Source organism: Gallus gallus, chromosome W (assembly GCF_016699485.2).
Source record: "Gallus gallus isolate bGalGal1 chromosome W, bGalGal1.mat.broiler.GRCg7b, whole genome shotgun sequence".
Classification (NCBI taxonomy): domain Eukaryota; kingdom Metazoa; phylum Chordata; class Aves; order Galliformes; family Phasianidae; genus Gallus; species Gallus gallus.
Genome location: NC_052571.1, coordinates 8,540,280 through 8,556,835, shown reverse-complemented (window position 1 = coordinate 8,556,835; position 16,556 = coordinate 8,540,280). Strand labels below are relative to the sequence as shown.

General features: G+C 46.5%; 1 protein-coding gene across 6 annotated transcripts in view; it reads left to right on the top strand.

The window, feature by feature from the left end:
• Positions 1-16,556, top strand: part of LOC430766 (transitional endoplasmic reticulum ATPase-like) — a 54,859-nt gene that overhangs the window by 23,106 nt on the left and 15,197 nt on the right. For 4 of the 6 annotated variants that reach the window (XM_040655265.2, XM_046905156.1, XM_040655266.2 and 1 more), the window contains 4 exons: positions 4,564-4,706; positions 5,934-6,073; positions 7,759-7,890; positions 8,287-8,389. In XM_040655265.2, coding sequence (XP_040511199.1) covers positions 4,564-4,706; positions 5,934-6,073; positions 7,759-7,890; positions 8,287-8,389 — 518 coding nt within the window. The remainder of the gene's footprint in view (positions 1-4,563; positions 4,707-5,933; positions 6,074-7,758; positions 7,891-8,286; positions 8,390-16,556) is intronic. The other 2 variants (XM_025144579.3, XM_040655268.2) reach the window with 1 other exon arrangement.

The window sequence follows — 16,556 nt, the reverse complement described above, 5'->3', positions numbered from 1 at the left end:
AACCCCTACAGCTGCTTTGGTGTTGTAGGGACTGGGAATGCCTGAACCTTATCTATGACAGCACTGGGTAGTACTTTGGTCTTTCCTGATCAAACCACCCCCAGGAATTTTACAGACAGGCCCAGACCTTGCACCTTCTGAGGATTTATAACCCATCCTCTTTCCTGCAGATAGGTGGTTAACAAATCTGCTGCTTGTCCTACCACCTCCAATGAGTCGGATGTCAACAGGAGATCATCAGTGTAATGATACAAGTTAACATTATCAGGTTTTTTCCAATTAGCCAGGTCATGCACCACTAGATTATGACAATATGTTGGTGAATGCATGTACCCCTGTGGCAGGTCCTGAAAGGTCCACCGCCTGCTTCCCCATGTAAACGCAAACTGGTCTTGCGATTCTTTAGCAATTGGAATACTGAAGAATGCATTTGCCAAATCTAGGACACAATAGTAAGTTTTTATCTCCCTACTCAATGTGTCCATTAGGGAGGCAATATTGGGTACAGCTGCATGAATAGGCTGTGTGACCTTATTTAACTCTCTGTAGTCCACTGTCATTTTCCATGTTTTATTTAACTTCCACACTGGCCATATCAGGGAGTTAAATGGGCTACGTGCAGGTCATATAATGCCTACCTTTTCTAATTCCTGCACCATTCTTGATATTTCACCTTGCCCACCCAGGAGTCTATACTGTCTCCCATTAGTAATCCAGTACAGTTTCAGCAGGCAAATAGGCTCATGCTTCACATGGCCTCTCAAGTATTGCCTGCACCTCCCAGACACTAATACACCTTTGTCAAAGTCTGAACTCTCCCACAGTCATCTGGAGAGCCAGACCCCATAAAATATGCCCAGGATGTATTCTTGGACTGGGGCAATAGACACCTTATACTCCTGGGGTGGAAGATGCCCAACCCCCAATTTCAACCAGGTCTGAGTGATTGGAATGGCCTGTCCCCCAGAACCTCCAATCATCACTCTATCACCATCAAATTTAGTTGGATCTTCATAGATTATTGATGTTTCCGCCCCTGTATCAACTAGTGCCATAACACTCTGAATATTCTTTCAGGACCAGAAAATCATCAATTCCACATAGGGCCTCCAGTCCCTTCTGGAGGCCCTAGGGGGACTAACATCCCTTGTTACACCATGAACTGTGCTATGGTTAAATCTTTTGTTTCTAGTGGCTCCGGCATTGTGGCCCAAGACACCTGAGGGGGCTTCTTTTTTCTATTAGGGACTATGAAATCCTCTAGGTTCCATGTTGTTGTTAGTACTCTGTCTATAACTCTTACCCCCCCTTTTTTTTTCTCTAATTTTGAAATTTCTGATTATCCTATCCTTCAGCTGTCTCCAAAGCTGAAGGAGGATGTAACTGGGCTGACGATCAATTTTTGCAAATTGGACCCCAGCCCAGATAAGACCGTTAAACATCTGCTTTTGCGAGACCCTTATGGGCACCAGTTGAGGATTCTGTATAACTGGCTTCTTAGTCTTAGTTTTAATTACTCAAAGGACCTCTGCTTCCTCTACTGCTTGAATACTGCGCCTGGCCCAAAGGCACTCTCTCCTCCCCAAGTCAGCCATTAATTGGACAGCCTGCTGGACCACAGACTCTGAGGCCACCAGGGGGGTTTAATATAAAAACTAGGGTCCCGTATAGATGGGAAGGGACCTCTTGTAAGATCAACTCTCTCATACCTGCCAAAAATCTTACCATATCTGGACTTTCAAATGAGTCCTCATATATCACTTCTCTTATGCCAAGTTCACAAATGTAATTTTGAAGGTCCTCCATGGAGGACCACAATCCTGTATTTAATGGTATAACCAATTTGTTTGGCCATACCACATGGCATGCTACCATTAGCCAATTAATCACAGAATGATTTTTCATTAGTATATTGGATACCTGCATATAATCTTTGCCTAAGGGCAGGGTGCACCATCATGGTGGCCAATTTAGATATTTCCAGCCCATTGACCATGACACTTTCTGCCCCTGAATCTTGTAGTCTCCACCCCTTCCAGTCACACAGCTGGATTGCCTTCACCTGTGCTCCCATGGCTGACTCAGTGCTTGCCTCAGGTGATCAATGAGAGGTTCAGGCTGTGATTCCACAGTTCCCATACAGCACCCCAGAAGGGAGAGAAGAAAATACTACTTGTGCTCCCAATCCCTCAACCATTTGCCCTAAACCCCTGAAATCCTTTTTGATAGCTTGCAGGCTTCCCCGAGCCATTTCATCACTGCCTACCTGAACTATCAATAGCAGGTAGCAATCAGGGGAGCGAACCAGACCTGGGAGTTTTTTGGTGATGTCCCTGATGCAGGCCCCAGGGAGGCAGCACACCTCCCTACAGGTCGGATCCACAAATGGGGCCCTCCGTTCCCCTGAGAGGGGAGTCACCCACCACAATTACCCTCCTGTCTTTCCTGACAGAGGCAGTCTCAAGGCGTGGGGGTGACTGCCTCACCCTAGGCTCCCTCCTAGGCAGATCCTCCCTCGCCTCCCCACTCACCTCCCTCCCCTTCAGTTTCCAGCATCTCAAACCTGTTGCTTAGCAGGACCTAGGGGAGCAGGGTAGGCAGGCAGGGGCTGCATCCATGATACTGAGTCAGGACTCTCTTCCAGCCCTCTTCATCTGTCAGGTCTGTCTGACTGTGACAGGGCAGAGTCCACCACTTTTCTGGGGATATCTCCCTGGTACCCTTCCCTTCAGCACACCAGCGAGTCACTCCACCAGTCAACCTCCCACTCACACTCCCTGATGGCCCTTAGCCTCCCCACCTCTTCCTTGAGCTCCACCACCAGGTGGAACAGCTCACCCACCTGCTCACACCTCACACAGATGGAATCCCTGCCACCCTCCCCTGGCAGCAGCAGACTCAGGCATTCCCTGTAGCCAGAGACCTGAACTGCCACATTTCTGGGCAGGCCTTCTGTCTGGGTCACCACTGTCTTCTTAGAATAATCCCACTGTCTTGTGGTGACCGCATTTAGGTCTGTGGTTTTCTCAGAGACAGCCAAGAGGAGAGCTGGTCTCCTGAACAAAGAGGGACAACACTTACACACCCTGCCAGTTGACCCACCTTCCACACCTATAACCACAACACCATACGGGCAGAGCGGGCTGTGCTCACATGGACTCACCTTCTCTGTTCTCTTCATATTGTTTAAGTAGGCTAGCAACTTCATCCACCCTTGGGTTTTCATTTTCTTTTTTCCTGTCCATACCATTGCTGCTCGAGCGGTGGTATACAATGATGGTACACTCCCCACAAATTTCCACCACATAGATCACAGGCACCTCATATCATCTGGATTTTTGGACACTGATCACTTTTCCAGGTCAATATTATGTATTTTCAGTACAGCTAGTTACCTCAGGTACTGGGTACCTTTGTCCATGGTGGCCTTTGTCCATGGTGGTCCCCCTACCTAGGAAGAACACTGCGTTTTCCAGTAAGATCTTCCCTGCACAGCTAACAGGAGTCACTTCTGTAGAGTAAAGGCTTCTCTCCCTTTTCCAATTGCTTTGTCAGTGTCATTTTCCCTAGAGATGGATCCTAGCTGCCTAACTTCACTTCCCTCTAAGTCCAGGCTACTAACACCATTATCCTAGCATAGAAACAATCAGGTGACAATACGTTTACCTGGACAATGGTTGAAGTCTTTCTACATATCTTAGTTTACTCAGAGTCAGACAGTTATGTTTTGACTCTTTCTCCTTGTGTTCTTGTGACAGACCTGCTTCAGTTTCTTTTTGTCCTTCTATCCTTGATTTAGCAGGAATTGCTGTCCTTACTAAGCAATTTGAATTTTACAGTCATTTCTTTGTCTTACATAAAGGTGTAAATAACACTAACTGTAGTAATTGGACAAATCAATACAACAGGAAAGGTGTTACAACAAAGGTGTGATGACAGACAGACCAACGCATTAGAAAGAGTGCTATAAAGGAAAGGAAGAAGAGTGCTTACCCATATCCAAAGATTCTAGGTTTGCAGGAGAAAGCTTCACCAAGGAGAAATCTCCAAGAGAAGATCCTTCCCTAGTGGCAGTCAGCCCTTAAATGAGGTCTAAGAGAGGTACAGCCAGGCTTCACCCCTTCTGGTCACACAGGTGAATTGCCTTCACCTGTGCTCCTAGGGCTGACCGGGTCCTTTCCCCAGGTGCTCAATCAGTGGTTCAGGCTATGACTCAACAGTTCCCATACACTGGCACAGACTGAGTTCTTCAGTTTAATCACAGAACCATTGCAGGCACTGGAGCAGCTATAGGGCCCTTTGCATTGTCATCAAATCTGGAGACCTCTTCCCCTTGAGAGGAGTGAATGAAGGCATGTATCATAGAGAGTAGTTTTCCAGTGGGTACTGTATTTACCCTGTCAGTATTGAAATGTTCTTAGGCAGGTAGTGTCAGCAAGGATTTGGAGAGTCCTTTCTGGAAGTTGTACTGGCCTGGGAAGAGACTTCGCAACCTTTTCCAGGCTTGGGTGCAAGTCCAAGATGATGTGGCTAACTGGCATTTTTTTTTTTTTTCTGTTGCAGCATCCAGCCCTGCCCAGATGTGAAATATGGCAAACGTATCCATGTGCTGCCAATTGATGACACAGTAGAAGGGATCACGGGGAATCTGTTTGAGGTCTATCTCAAGCCATACTTCCTGGAAGCATACAGACCCATCAGGAAAGGTAATAGCACCTGTTATACAAGTACTGATGACAATGATTGTGGTCTAGTTCTGAGACTGAGTAAAGGAGATTTCTAGGGACTTGCACATATCTCTGCAAAGCATCAGACTGGCATCTGTAGAGTGAGATTTTGATGATGCTGATTTTTTTTTTCCTGTATTGGATGAGAGTGTGTTAGAAAAGGCTTATGTAGAACTTATGATAAAATCTTGTTAAATTCACTTGCTACTACTTGACAGGATTAGGTGTTTGCTTGTGTGTTAATCAATTGGTTAGATATGTACCAGCTGGCACCCTGATTAAATTCACTTCTTCAAAGTAATTGAATTAGTAACTGAGAGAGTGCTTAGAAAACAAAATGTGCTTTTAGAGCTGTATTAGTAGCACCTTTGCTGGAACAAATAGGTCCTAATAAAGTATAAATGCTAATTGAATCAAGTTTTCTAGCTTCTTTAGGCAAGTTTAGCCAGGAGTCATAGTGCAATATTATATATTATTCTGTTTCTGAAGATGAGCTGTTCTAACTAATAGCAACTTATAATAAATTCAAAATAATTTTTTATTATGTTAGGACATCTTGTCTCTTCCCTGGTTGCTTTTGACTAAAATTTCTTTTATCTTATGACTTTTTACTTGTGATTGCACTATTTATTGTCCCTGGGCTACACACTGGGAGTAAGCAGCTCTTATAAATTGATAGGTCCTTTCTAAAGGAGACAGGAACAGCATGAGCATCTTACTGTTGGACTCTATTCTTAGCCTGTTTCAGAAGATTAGGGACTACTTGGACCTTGGGCAGATTTGTGACTAGGTGGCTGATCAAACACAAATTGTAAACCAATTAGAACTTTTTAAAAATATATATATATGATTTATTTTCAGGAAGCTGTCTTTTATGAATAAAAAGTGTTCTAGAACAGTTAAACTGAAACCAAATGGAAAATGTGGTTCATTGCTTTTAATTATTTGGTATTTAGGGAGAGTATTCTTTTCTTTTGTTTGCTGTTTGATTCTGGATGAAATTTGATAAGTTTTAACTGCTACAGATTTAAATGGTGCCCTGGTTGTCCCAGTACATGCAGCTCTTGAGTTTAAAACACAGAGCAATATTTAAAATACCAGTGGTATATGCATGTGTAACCTACTTCCTTGTCCTTTGGGGCTGCTGGTAGCATAGGGGTTGATGCTTTGCAGATGTCAGTTGCAGTGGGTTGTTAAAAATGTGAGATTTTACAGGTGACATCTTCTTGGTGCGAGGAGGGATGCGTGCAGTGGAGTTCAAAGTGGTGGAGACAGATCCAAGTCCTTACTGCATAGTGGCTCCAGACACAGTAATCCATTGCGAAGGAGAGCCCATCAAACGAGAGGTGAGCAGAATCCTGTCACTCAGTTCTTGTACTGAATCCACTCTGTCAAGTGACATCTGTTTCCGTGACAGTGTTTGCAGTTCCTGGTTTGACATTTTGTGTATAGAATGTAATGGTTAGAAGCTCTGGCTTCAGTGGATGAGCTGCTCCTGACAGTAGCTAGAGAAATTTGCTGCCAGTATCCTTCCTCAGATATTGAGATAACACTGATGCTTAGGTTTGTTAAGGAGCTGCTATAATTTGGTAGCAGCTGGTTTTATATCTGCTTCCAGATATCTTGTGCTGGAAATTAAATGGAATTTATGGACATTAAATGCATCGTTTAATTCCAAAGTTCCCTTGATCCACAGCAGGGAGGGCTTCATGTGCTGCTAGATTTCATGCCATATGAAGAGAAAACAATTAATGCTTTTTGAGTGAGAAACTTGATTTTCAAATAATTTATTTTATTTTTATTTCAATCCCTCAAAGTATTTAGCCTTGAATATCCCAAGTTTAAGGCAGACTCTGGCTTGTCTGTCAGGAGTTGGGCACTTCACTTTTTATAAAGAGTAGGAAATCTCAGAGATACAGGATAAAGGTGGTTGGTATGCCTCATGAAGTGACTGCCTTTTTACTACCCACAAGTCAGAGAGAGTGCTGGTTTGTAGTTAGCTGCCTTCTGAAAAATTCACCTCAACAGTTGTGAGGCACCAGAGAATCTTGTTTGCGCTCCTCAGGACACAGCAGAGGTAGACAGGAACAAATTCCTCCAAACAAGGAGGAGTTGGAGGTCGAAATAAACAAGAGGCTGGGAGAATGGTTTTATGCAGCCTAGAGAAGGGAAGGTGAAAGGGCAGGCTTACTGATATCCACCTGGTGGAGAGTTGTGACTGAGGACAAGACTAGAGGCAATGACACAAGCTGGCTCAAGAGAAATTCCCAGTAGGTATTAGGAAAAAGGTTTCCCTAAATCTTAGGACAGGGCCCAGAGAAGGCAGGAATCTCTAAGACTGAAGACCTTCAGTGCTTTTTAGGTACAAACTGAGCAACCTGCTTGAAGTAATAGTCCTGGCTTTGTAGGGTTTTGGTCTGAGTCCCTCTGAGATTCCAGGCTATTTTATTTTATGATTTTAGTGTTGCCTGATGTTATGGATAACTAAGACCAGTAGAGATTTGCACAGATGTGAGCTAAATGAATGCTGCAGGGCTGTACTAGAAGAATTAGTTACAGCTGGTCTTATCTGCATGTCTGAATCTCAATATTCTCTTAGTTTGAGTCAATCCCAAAAGAAAACACTATGTCTGAGAACTGCATGATAGCTAGGATATTTCAAATAGTTACAAATATCACTGACAGTTTAAGTACTAAGTAGATTTTATACTGGATTTCACTGTTTTTCTGTTAGCTGCAGAGGATCACACTGTTTTGTGCTAGAATCTGTAGGGAACCTGGTAGTAGTGTCTGTTATTCAAGGGGGTGGGTTCCAGTGAGGACTAGGTACATGCAGGCAATTTCAATTGTATGTATGGGAATCAGAGCTAAGAAACAATTGTGGAAGACATGAGGAAGACTTGAAAATGAGAATCTCAGAACAACAAAGAAATGGCACCAAACAAAGCTCAGATTCCTGGTTCTGTGAATTAGGAGGAATTGTTGAACTACTGTTTTCACTCAAATGTCTAATAAATTTCCTTCCTGGTAGGATGAAGAAGAGTCATTAAATGAGGTGGGCTATGATGATATTGGTGGCTGCCGGAAGCAGCTGGCTCAGATCAAAGAGATGGTAGAACTTCCTCTCCGACACCCTGCGCTCTTCAAGGCTATAGGGGTGAAGGTAAGCACCTGTGTGTAACAGGTGGATGAGTGATCTTACCTTTATTGATGCTTCTTGATGTAGGAGGCTTACTTATTGGATGGGAATAAGTAACTTTTGTATTTATTTTTTGAATGCTGGTGTTAGGAGAGTATTTCCTTACATGTTTTAGATGCAGATTAAAGTATTGGCATTTGTAAAGTAGAGCAGAGTTCTGAGTCAGTACTGCCATAACTGGCAAGGTTTTTGTTTGTATCATGCAAAGTAGTAAGGGTGTTGATGGTAGGATGGTAGCTGTTGCATGAGCTTGCATCGCAATTTTGGACTGACTTTATGAAATGCTTGGAATTTCACTGTAAAGCTAATTAGGCATTCAGATACTAGCTTACCACCTAAGTCCCTTGTCTCTGACCCCAGCCTCCACGTGGAATCCTGCTGTATGGTCCCCCTGGCACTGGGAAAACTTTGATTGCCCGAGCAGTGGCCAATGAAACTGGGGCTTTTTTCTTCCTGATTAATGGTAAGTTTTGTCTTATTTGGACCCAAATCTTCTGTGTAGTCATTGATCCAGCTACTGGTAGTGAATGGTTTAGATAAGGCTTATATAGTCACATTGTTTCCTTGACATCCATCCTTCCTTACTTCTTTCAGGAACCTCTTTGGAGATGCTTAGAGACCATTTGTGTAGAAGCATCTGTAGTGGCACTGTCCTTAAGCTTGATTGTTTTGTAGCAGTGGTTGAAAGACAGCTTTGTGATGAGGGAACTCGGAGTCTGTCTAGCTGGGTGTTCATTTATGTTGATGGGGCAGGGCTAGGAGTGAGGCAGTGAGGTTATTCTACATACATGGGCTTGCCTGCTTGTTTCTGTTGTTGCTAACATCTTTTATTCAGAAAAGAAGCTGATCTGTATTGCATTTCTTTTTTCTTCAAGTAAAGCACAACGCCTGTTTTGTTTCACATAATATTAATTGGGAGGAAATTTCCTGAAAGCTATAACAAGTACTTTGGAACTTAGCTACAATACTCTCTCTGTTAGAGAATGTTTTGATGTTGTTGAGCTCAGGGCTGGGAATGATAAGGTTGAATCTCCATGGGTAAGGATCCAACAAGGCTGACAACCTGGTGGGAGTCTGTTATAGACTGCCTAACCAGGACGGAGAGACAGATGAGGTGTTCTATGACCAGTTGGCAGAAGTTGTGTTATCGCCAGTCCTTGTTCTCATGGGGGACTTCAACTTCCCTGATATATACTGGAAATACAATACAGCGCAGAAGGAGCATTCTAGGAGGTTTCTAGAGTGTATAACTTCCTGATACAACTAGTAAGAGAGCCTACCAGGGGAGGTGCTCCGCTAGACCTGCTGTTCACAGAGAAGGACTGGTGGGAGGTGTGGAGATTGGGAGCTGTCTTGGACAGAGTGACCACAAAATAGTAGAGTTCTTGATTCTTGGTGAACTCAGGAGAGGGGCCAGCAAAACTGCTACCTTGAACTTCTGGAGGGCAGACTTTGAACTATTCAGGACCCTGGTAAGGTGAGTCCTTTGGGATTCAGTCCTGAAGGGTAAGGGGGTCTTGGAAGGCTGGTCGCTCCTCAAGAAGGAAGTCTTAAAGGTGCAGGAGCAGGCTGTCCCTCTGTGCTGTAAGATGAGCCAAGGGAGAAGATGACCGAAGTGGGTGAACAGGGAACTTTTTCTGAGGCTCCAGAAGAAAAAGAGAGTCTAACTCCTGTGGAAAAAGGGACGGGCAACTCAAGGAGAGTACAAAGAAGTGGTTAGGATGTGCAGAGAGAAAATTAGAAAGGCAAAAGCCCAGTTTGAACTCAACTTGGCTGCTGGGGTAAAAGAGAACAAAAAACTTTTTTACAAATATATTAACAGTAAGAAGAGGACTAAGGAGAATCTCTATCCTTTCCTGGGTGTGGCAGGGAACATGACCACTGAGGTCCTCAATGCCATCTTTATATGTCTTTAAAAGACTAATTATCCTTGGGGTATTCTACCCCCTGACCTGGAAGTTTGGGATGGGGAGCAAAATAAACTCCCCACGATTCAGGTGGAAACAGTCAGAGACCCACTACTCCACCTGGACTGTCACAAGTCCATGGGGCGAGATGGGATCCACCCGAGAGTGCTGAGGGAACTGGCAGAGGTGATTGCCAAGCTGCTTTCTACCATCTATCAGTGTTCCTGGTCAACTGGAGAGATCCCAGAGGATTGGAGGCTTGCCAATGTGACTTCCATCTACAAGAAGGGTCGTAAGGAAAATCTGGGGAACTATAGGCCTGTCGGCCTGACCTTGGTGCCAGGGAAAGGTTATGGAGCAGATCATCTTGAGTGAGATCACACAGTATGTGCGGGACAGCCAGGGGATCAGGCCCAGACAGCATGGGTTCACAAACGGCAGGTCTTGCTTGACCAACTAGATCTCCTTCTGTGATCAGGTGACCTGCCTGGTGGATGAGGGAAAGGCTGTTGATGTAGTCTACCTGGACTTCAGCAAAGCCTTTGACACTGTCTCCCACAGTATTCTCCTGCAGAAGCTGGCAGCCCGTGGCTTGGACAGGTACGCTCTTGGTTGGGTAAAGAACTGGCTGGAGGGCCGGGCCCAGAAAATGGTGGTGAATGGAGTTAAATCCAGCTGGTGACCGGTCACGAGTGGTGTTCCCCAGGGGTTGGTATTGGGGCCTGTCCTCTTCAATATCTTTATTGATGACCTGGATGAGGGCATTGAGCGCACCCTCAGTAAGTTTGCAGATGACACCAAGCTGGGAGGAAGTGTTGATCTGTCTGGCCCTACAGAAGGATCTAGATAGGCTGGATTGCTGGGCTGAGGCCAATGGGATGAGGTTCAACGAGTCCAAGTGCCAGATCCTGCACTTTGGCCACAACAACCCCAGGCAATGCTACAGGCTTGGGGCAGAGTGGCTGAAGGAGTGTGTGGAAGAAATGGACATGGGGATATTGGTCAATGCTTGGCTGAACATGAGCCAACAGTGTGCCCAGGTAACGAAGAAGACCAATGGCATCCTGGCTTGGATCAGATATAGTATTGCCAGCAGGAACAGGGAAGTGAACATCCCTCTGTACGTAGCCCTGGTGAGGCCACACCTCAAGTACTGTGTTCAGTGTTGGACCCCTCACTACAAGAAAGACATTGAGGCCCTGGAGCATATCCAGAGAAGGGCAATGAAGCTGGTGAGGGGTCTGGAGCACAAGTCTTATAAGGAGCGGCTGAGGGAACTGGGGTTGTTTAATCTGGAGAAGAGGCGGCTCAGAGGAGTCCTTATCGCTCTCTACAACTACCTGAAAGGAGGTTGTGGCAAGGTGGGGGTTGGCCTCTTCTCCCACAAAACTAATAATAAATAGGATGAGAGGTAACAGCCTCAAGTTGCACCAGGGGAGATTCAGGTTGGTTATTAGCAAAATTTCTTCTCTGAAGGGTGGTGTAGAACAAATGAAGGCAATGACAGAGCCTTTATTTGAGAAATAGACACACGAGGAAAAGATATCAAAAGGAATTGACTCACCCCTCCCGGTAACAGCGCACAGAGAGAGATGAGCTGAGGAATGTGTCCCTCCCCCGTTCGTACCGTTGGAGAGAAGGGTGGGGGCAAAGAGAGGGACCCGCGCAGACTCAGACTGCACAGGAAGTATTGCAAAGACAGAAGGGGTGGCTCCAAACCACCCCCCCCTGTTCCAGGCACTCACACACTCACATAGCCCACCCATTGGTTCAGGCTGTGACCCTGGAATTCCACTACACTCCACCCCTTCACAGCATGAACCAATGACTGAGCAGGTAGAGGGTGAGCCCCTGCAACCTGGTGGCCCAAGACACAATGCACATCATGACGCATACACAATGCCTGCCGCAATATAGGATGTCAAGACAATAAAGGCAATCAGTGGCAGTCCCCTTCACGGTTCTGTTGGGCCAGTACTTGATGTTCTTTCTCGAGGCGTATCTTTTCCAAGGACCAGTAGCGCTTCTGATTCATGCTCTCCAGTTCCCAAAAGTTCAGCAGTGTGTCACAGGGTGTCATGATGTTTCCTCATAAGCGTGTTTGAGTGATGTTGCTCCTGCTGGCCATCCTGTGAACTTAAAACCTCAAGGGGAGTAAAACAGATGTTTAATAGGTACGAGGAGGGGTAGGTCCGCCCTCCACGGTAAGATGCAGGCTGTATTTCGGTCTTGAGTCAACACTTCTGCCTGTATCGGGGCACGTCCTGGCCTTCGATACCACACTCTTTGGCCCAAAATCTGCGACTGAATGAATCTTGCCACATGGACATGATTAATGTCCCCCTTGCAATGAAAACAGGGGTGTCAACTATTACCTCTGTTGGCCATACACCGATTACTGAAGGGTTTACTGATCCCCCAACCTCTAACAATCTCCTCCAAGGTGCAAGGAGACCACACCATTTTGGTCCTGCTTGCACCTTCCAAGGCCATTTTACCTTGTGTCTCCCGGGCTCTAGGTCATCAGGGGCAGGGAGCAGAAGATTATTCATGGTGCCAACTTGTGGCTTGAGTGAGGTGTCCTTGCTTGTAATTTGTATCCTAAGTGGGGAGGCCCAAGTTGTCTGCAGCATTTTTAAAGCACTGGGTCTGCCATCTCTTGGTCTCTCATTCAAGTCTCGCAGGGTTTCATAAAGCCTTTTGGTCCACCCCTGCAAGGAGTGTGAATCTGCCTTCAGAGCAGCCTTCAGGATCCCATTGTATCTTTCTGTTAGGCCTGTTCCCATTGGATTGTAGGGCAGGTGAAACCGCCATTCAATGTTATTGTCTTCAGCCCACTTCTGCACAGTTGCACCTGTGAAATGTGTACCTTGATCACTCTCAATAACCTCAGGAGTCCCGTATGATGCCATCAATCTAGTTAGAGCTTTGATGGTATAGGCTTGGTTTGCCTTTGCTACAGGATAGGCTTGCATCAGTCCACTTGCTGTATCGACACAAGTTAGGGCATATCTGGCCCCCTCCGATCGAGGAAGGGGACCTATATAATCGATCTGCCATCGCTGTAATGGGTTGTGTCCTCTAGCGAGATGGGCCGTAGTTTCCGGCAGAGGTCTTGGTCTCATTCGCGAGCAAGCGTCACAGTCCTGACATGCCTGGACAATATCTGGTAACTGTATGGGCAACCCCCATGCTTTAGCTGCTGCCCACATGGTTTTCTGTCCTGCATGCCGTAATTTCCGATGCAGCCAGTGGGCTATGTCTTCTGGTGGTGTACTTCCCAACCATCGGACTCGAGCCAGTGTGTCAGCTTCATCATTGCCTGGTGACTGCAAGGGTTGATGTCCAGAGACGTGGTATGCTCGTACGGTCCTGTGCCTAACCACGTTCCATATATCAACCCACATATCTTTGCCCCAGATAGGTCGGGCATGGATTGTCCAATCCTGAGTGGCCCACTGTGCTATGCAGAGTGTGAGCCCTCGGTAGACTGCCCAACTATCTGTGCAGATGTTTAGTGCACTGTTGCCAGGCTCTTGAGTTATCACCATCCACACAGCTCGTAGCTCAGCCCACTGGCTACTTTGTCCATCCCCTTCTTCAAACCATATTGTTTCAGTTGAGGGATGGTATGCGACAGCTCGCCACCTACTTGGGTTCCCTCTGCTGGATCCATCTGTATACCAGGCATCTTCTGGGATAGGGTATTTTCCCTCCTGTACAGGACTCTTTTCTGGACAAGTAACCACTATTTCCTCAGGTGTCTCGCTGTGATATGTTACTGGCCCAAGTTCTTCCTTCAGTGGAGATGATGACAGGCGGCTTCTTTGGCTAAGATAGGCAACCCAGCGTGCTACTGTTTGTGATTGGGCCACCCCGGTCTTAGGATTGTGGGTTAGGTCTTTTACCCACCCTTGAATTGGTAAAGTTGCTTTGACAATAACCTCTGCGGTCTGAGTTATTGGTTCTGCTGCCTGCAATGCAGAATAGGTAGCCAATAACTGCTTTTCAACCATGCTGTATCTCTCTTCTGCTCCATGCCAAATCTGTGACCAGAACCCAATTGGGATTCGAACAGAACTCTGGCGCTGCCACAGCCCCCAGCCAAACCCTTCTTGGGTTACATGCACATCCAGTTCGGCTGGAAGGGTCGGATCAAATGTACCTAGCGCCTGGGCCTGTTTAACAGCTATTTTTGCTTGCTGGAAGGCTTCTTGTTCTGTTCTACCCCAATCCCATACTTGGCCTTTTTTTGTTAATCGATATAAGGGTTTTAGCAGTTGTGCTAAGTGGGGAATAAAGGATCGCCAATATCCTAATATACCCAAAAACTCCTGCAACTGCTTTGGTTTCGTAGGAACCGGGAACGCTTGGATCTTATCGATGATTGCACTGGGTAACACCTTAGTCTTACCTGACCAGACAACACCCAGGAATTTAACTGATAGCCCTGGTCCTTGTACTTTTTGTGGGTTTATAGCCCATCCTTTTTCCTGTAAATAAGTAATTAATGATGGTACTGTCTTCTCTAATGCCTCGATTGAGTCAGACGTTAACATCAAATCATCGATGTAGTGGAACATTTGTTGCCTTTCGCAGGCAACCGTGATGTTCGTTGCTTAGGGGAGCCTGCGGCTTGGCCAAATACCGAGGTGACATCAATATGATGAGCGGCAAAATGGCGTTTATTAAGTTCTAACAAGCACTTATATATCTTTTAACCCTTCGTGTACGCCCACTGGATGGTACACGTGGCACGTACCTAACACATGGGGAGGAGCCTGACACGTTACATCCCGAGACCCCAATCCCGCCTATTACAACATCTCCCCCTCCCCATGCCACAGAAAGCTGACCCGTAACAACGCGAACGCAAATCCTAACTCTATTTCTATTCCTAAGTGCGTCTATAATTGCTCCTGAATGCGCTGATACACGTACTGCTGACGTGAGATTTCCTCTATGAAGTTTCTTAAGCATGCCTTAAGAAGCTGAACAAAGCATGGAAGACAGAGCATAATAGCCAAGAATATTGCTAAACCTACGATAAGCGTTTTAAGCATTTGTTTTAGCCACGGCTCTAATTCCCCAAACAGACCCTCCAACCATTCACCGAAGGAATCGGCCTGCATCTTGATCTTCTGTGTGTGGCCTTGCATCCACTGTAGTTGTTTATGGATCGATGCGCTGTGATCACTTAAGTTGAAGCAACAGAACCCTTCGACATCCTCACATCCGTGGCTTTGAGCTAAAAGCAAGAAGTCAATAGCTGTGCCACCCCCTGGCAAAGAACATAGATACAGACACATTAGCAGAGATAGAACCAAATTTCTCGGTGTGGGCAGTAACGTCTGTGTTGCCGGGTCCGTGTCCTGGCCTGTCTTCGGTGGTCCACGCACCCATATAAGTGTTTTTTTCCGCTTCTCTGGTGTCGGGGTCTTCGGCTTCCCCAGTAGCCACGCCTGCAACAGAAACGCTCAGTTCTCGTTACTTGAGGCCAAACTCTGGCTTAACTTTCCTCGATGGAACCCATATAATGTTTCCTGACTCTTTGTTTTTGACCGCTGCGTAGCCTCTACCCCAAACTAAAATAGACCACCCTGATTCCCATAACCCATTGTCGATCTTAATCTTCACCGGTGGTCCTTCTTCAATAATCCTCGGTTGCCAGTGCTTTTGCATAGGGGTGCGGTGATTCTCCCCCCGTTCAAAATGGTTTAATGCATACAACGCACGAGCCAGCAACTCTCCCTGTTGGCTCACTGGAATCTTTCCCCTGTAATTTTCCCCCTCCCCAAGGACACGCAACTTTTCCTTGAGGAGCCGATTCGCTCTTTCGACAATAGCCTGGCCCTGCGAGTTGCCAGGGATACCTGTACTATGCGTGATGCCCCAACGCGCTAGCCACTCCTTGGTGGAGCGCGAGATGAAGCAGGAGCCATTGTCTGTCTTAATGTGACTCGGTAGGCCTAATGTCGCAACGCACACCGACCAGTGATGTTGTGCTGCAGAAGAATTCGCGCGGCCATGTTGGGTAGCAACAATGACAGTGGACGCGGTATCAACAGTAACCGCAAGCCAAGACCTCGGCGCCAGACGAGGCTCCAGCGTGAAGTCCGTCTGCCAGACGTCGAGAGGTGCAATTCCCCTAGGGTTCACTCCCGCACTAAGCGCAGGGGCTGAATTACAGTGAGGGCATGCCTGCACCACCTCCCGGGCCACCGCCATAGGAATTGAACATGTCCTTGACAGTGCTCGAGCCCCTAGGTGTAGCGTAGAATGTAGGTCTCTAGCCTCCCTCACCGTAAGAACCTTGTGCCCCGCGTGTTGGTCAGCGAGGGCATTGCCAGTTGTAAAGAATCCCGGAACGTCTGAATGACTTCGCACATGAAGAACAGCAGCGGGCGCTGTCCTTGCCGTCAATGCTTCCTCCAAGAGGAAGGCAATCGAAGTACTGGGTTGTCCTTCCTGCCCCATTCGTATTAACATTTTTGCAATGAAAGCAGAGTCAGTGACTACATTGCAAGGGGTGTCTGGCCAGAGGAGCAGTACCATCGCTACCGCCTGCGCCTCAAGCGTCTGAACACTGACACCGTGATCTTGAAATGTTCTAATTTCCCAGTCACCCGTCTGGTTCTTCCAGACAACCGCCCCCTGACCTGTCGATGAAGAGGCATCCGTAAATACTGTTGGACCATCAAGGGGAGAAGCAACAACCCGAAG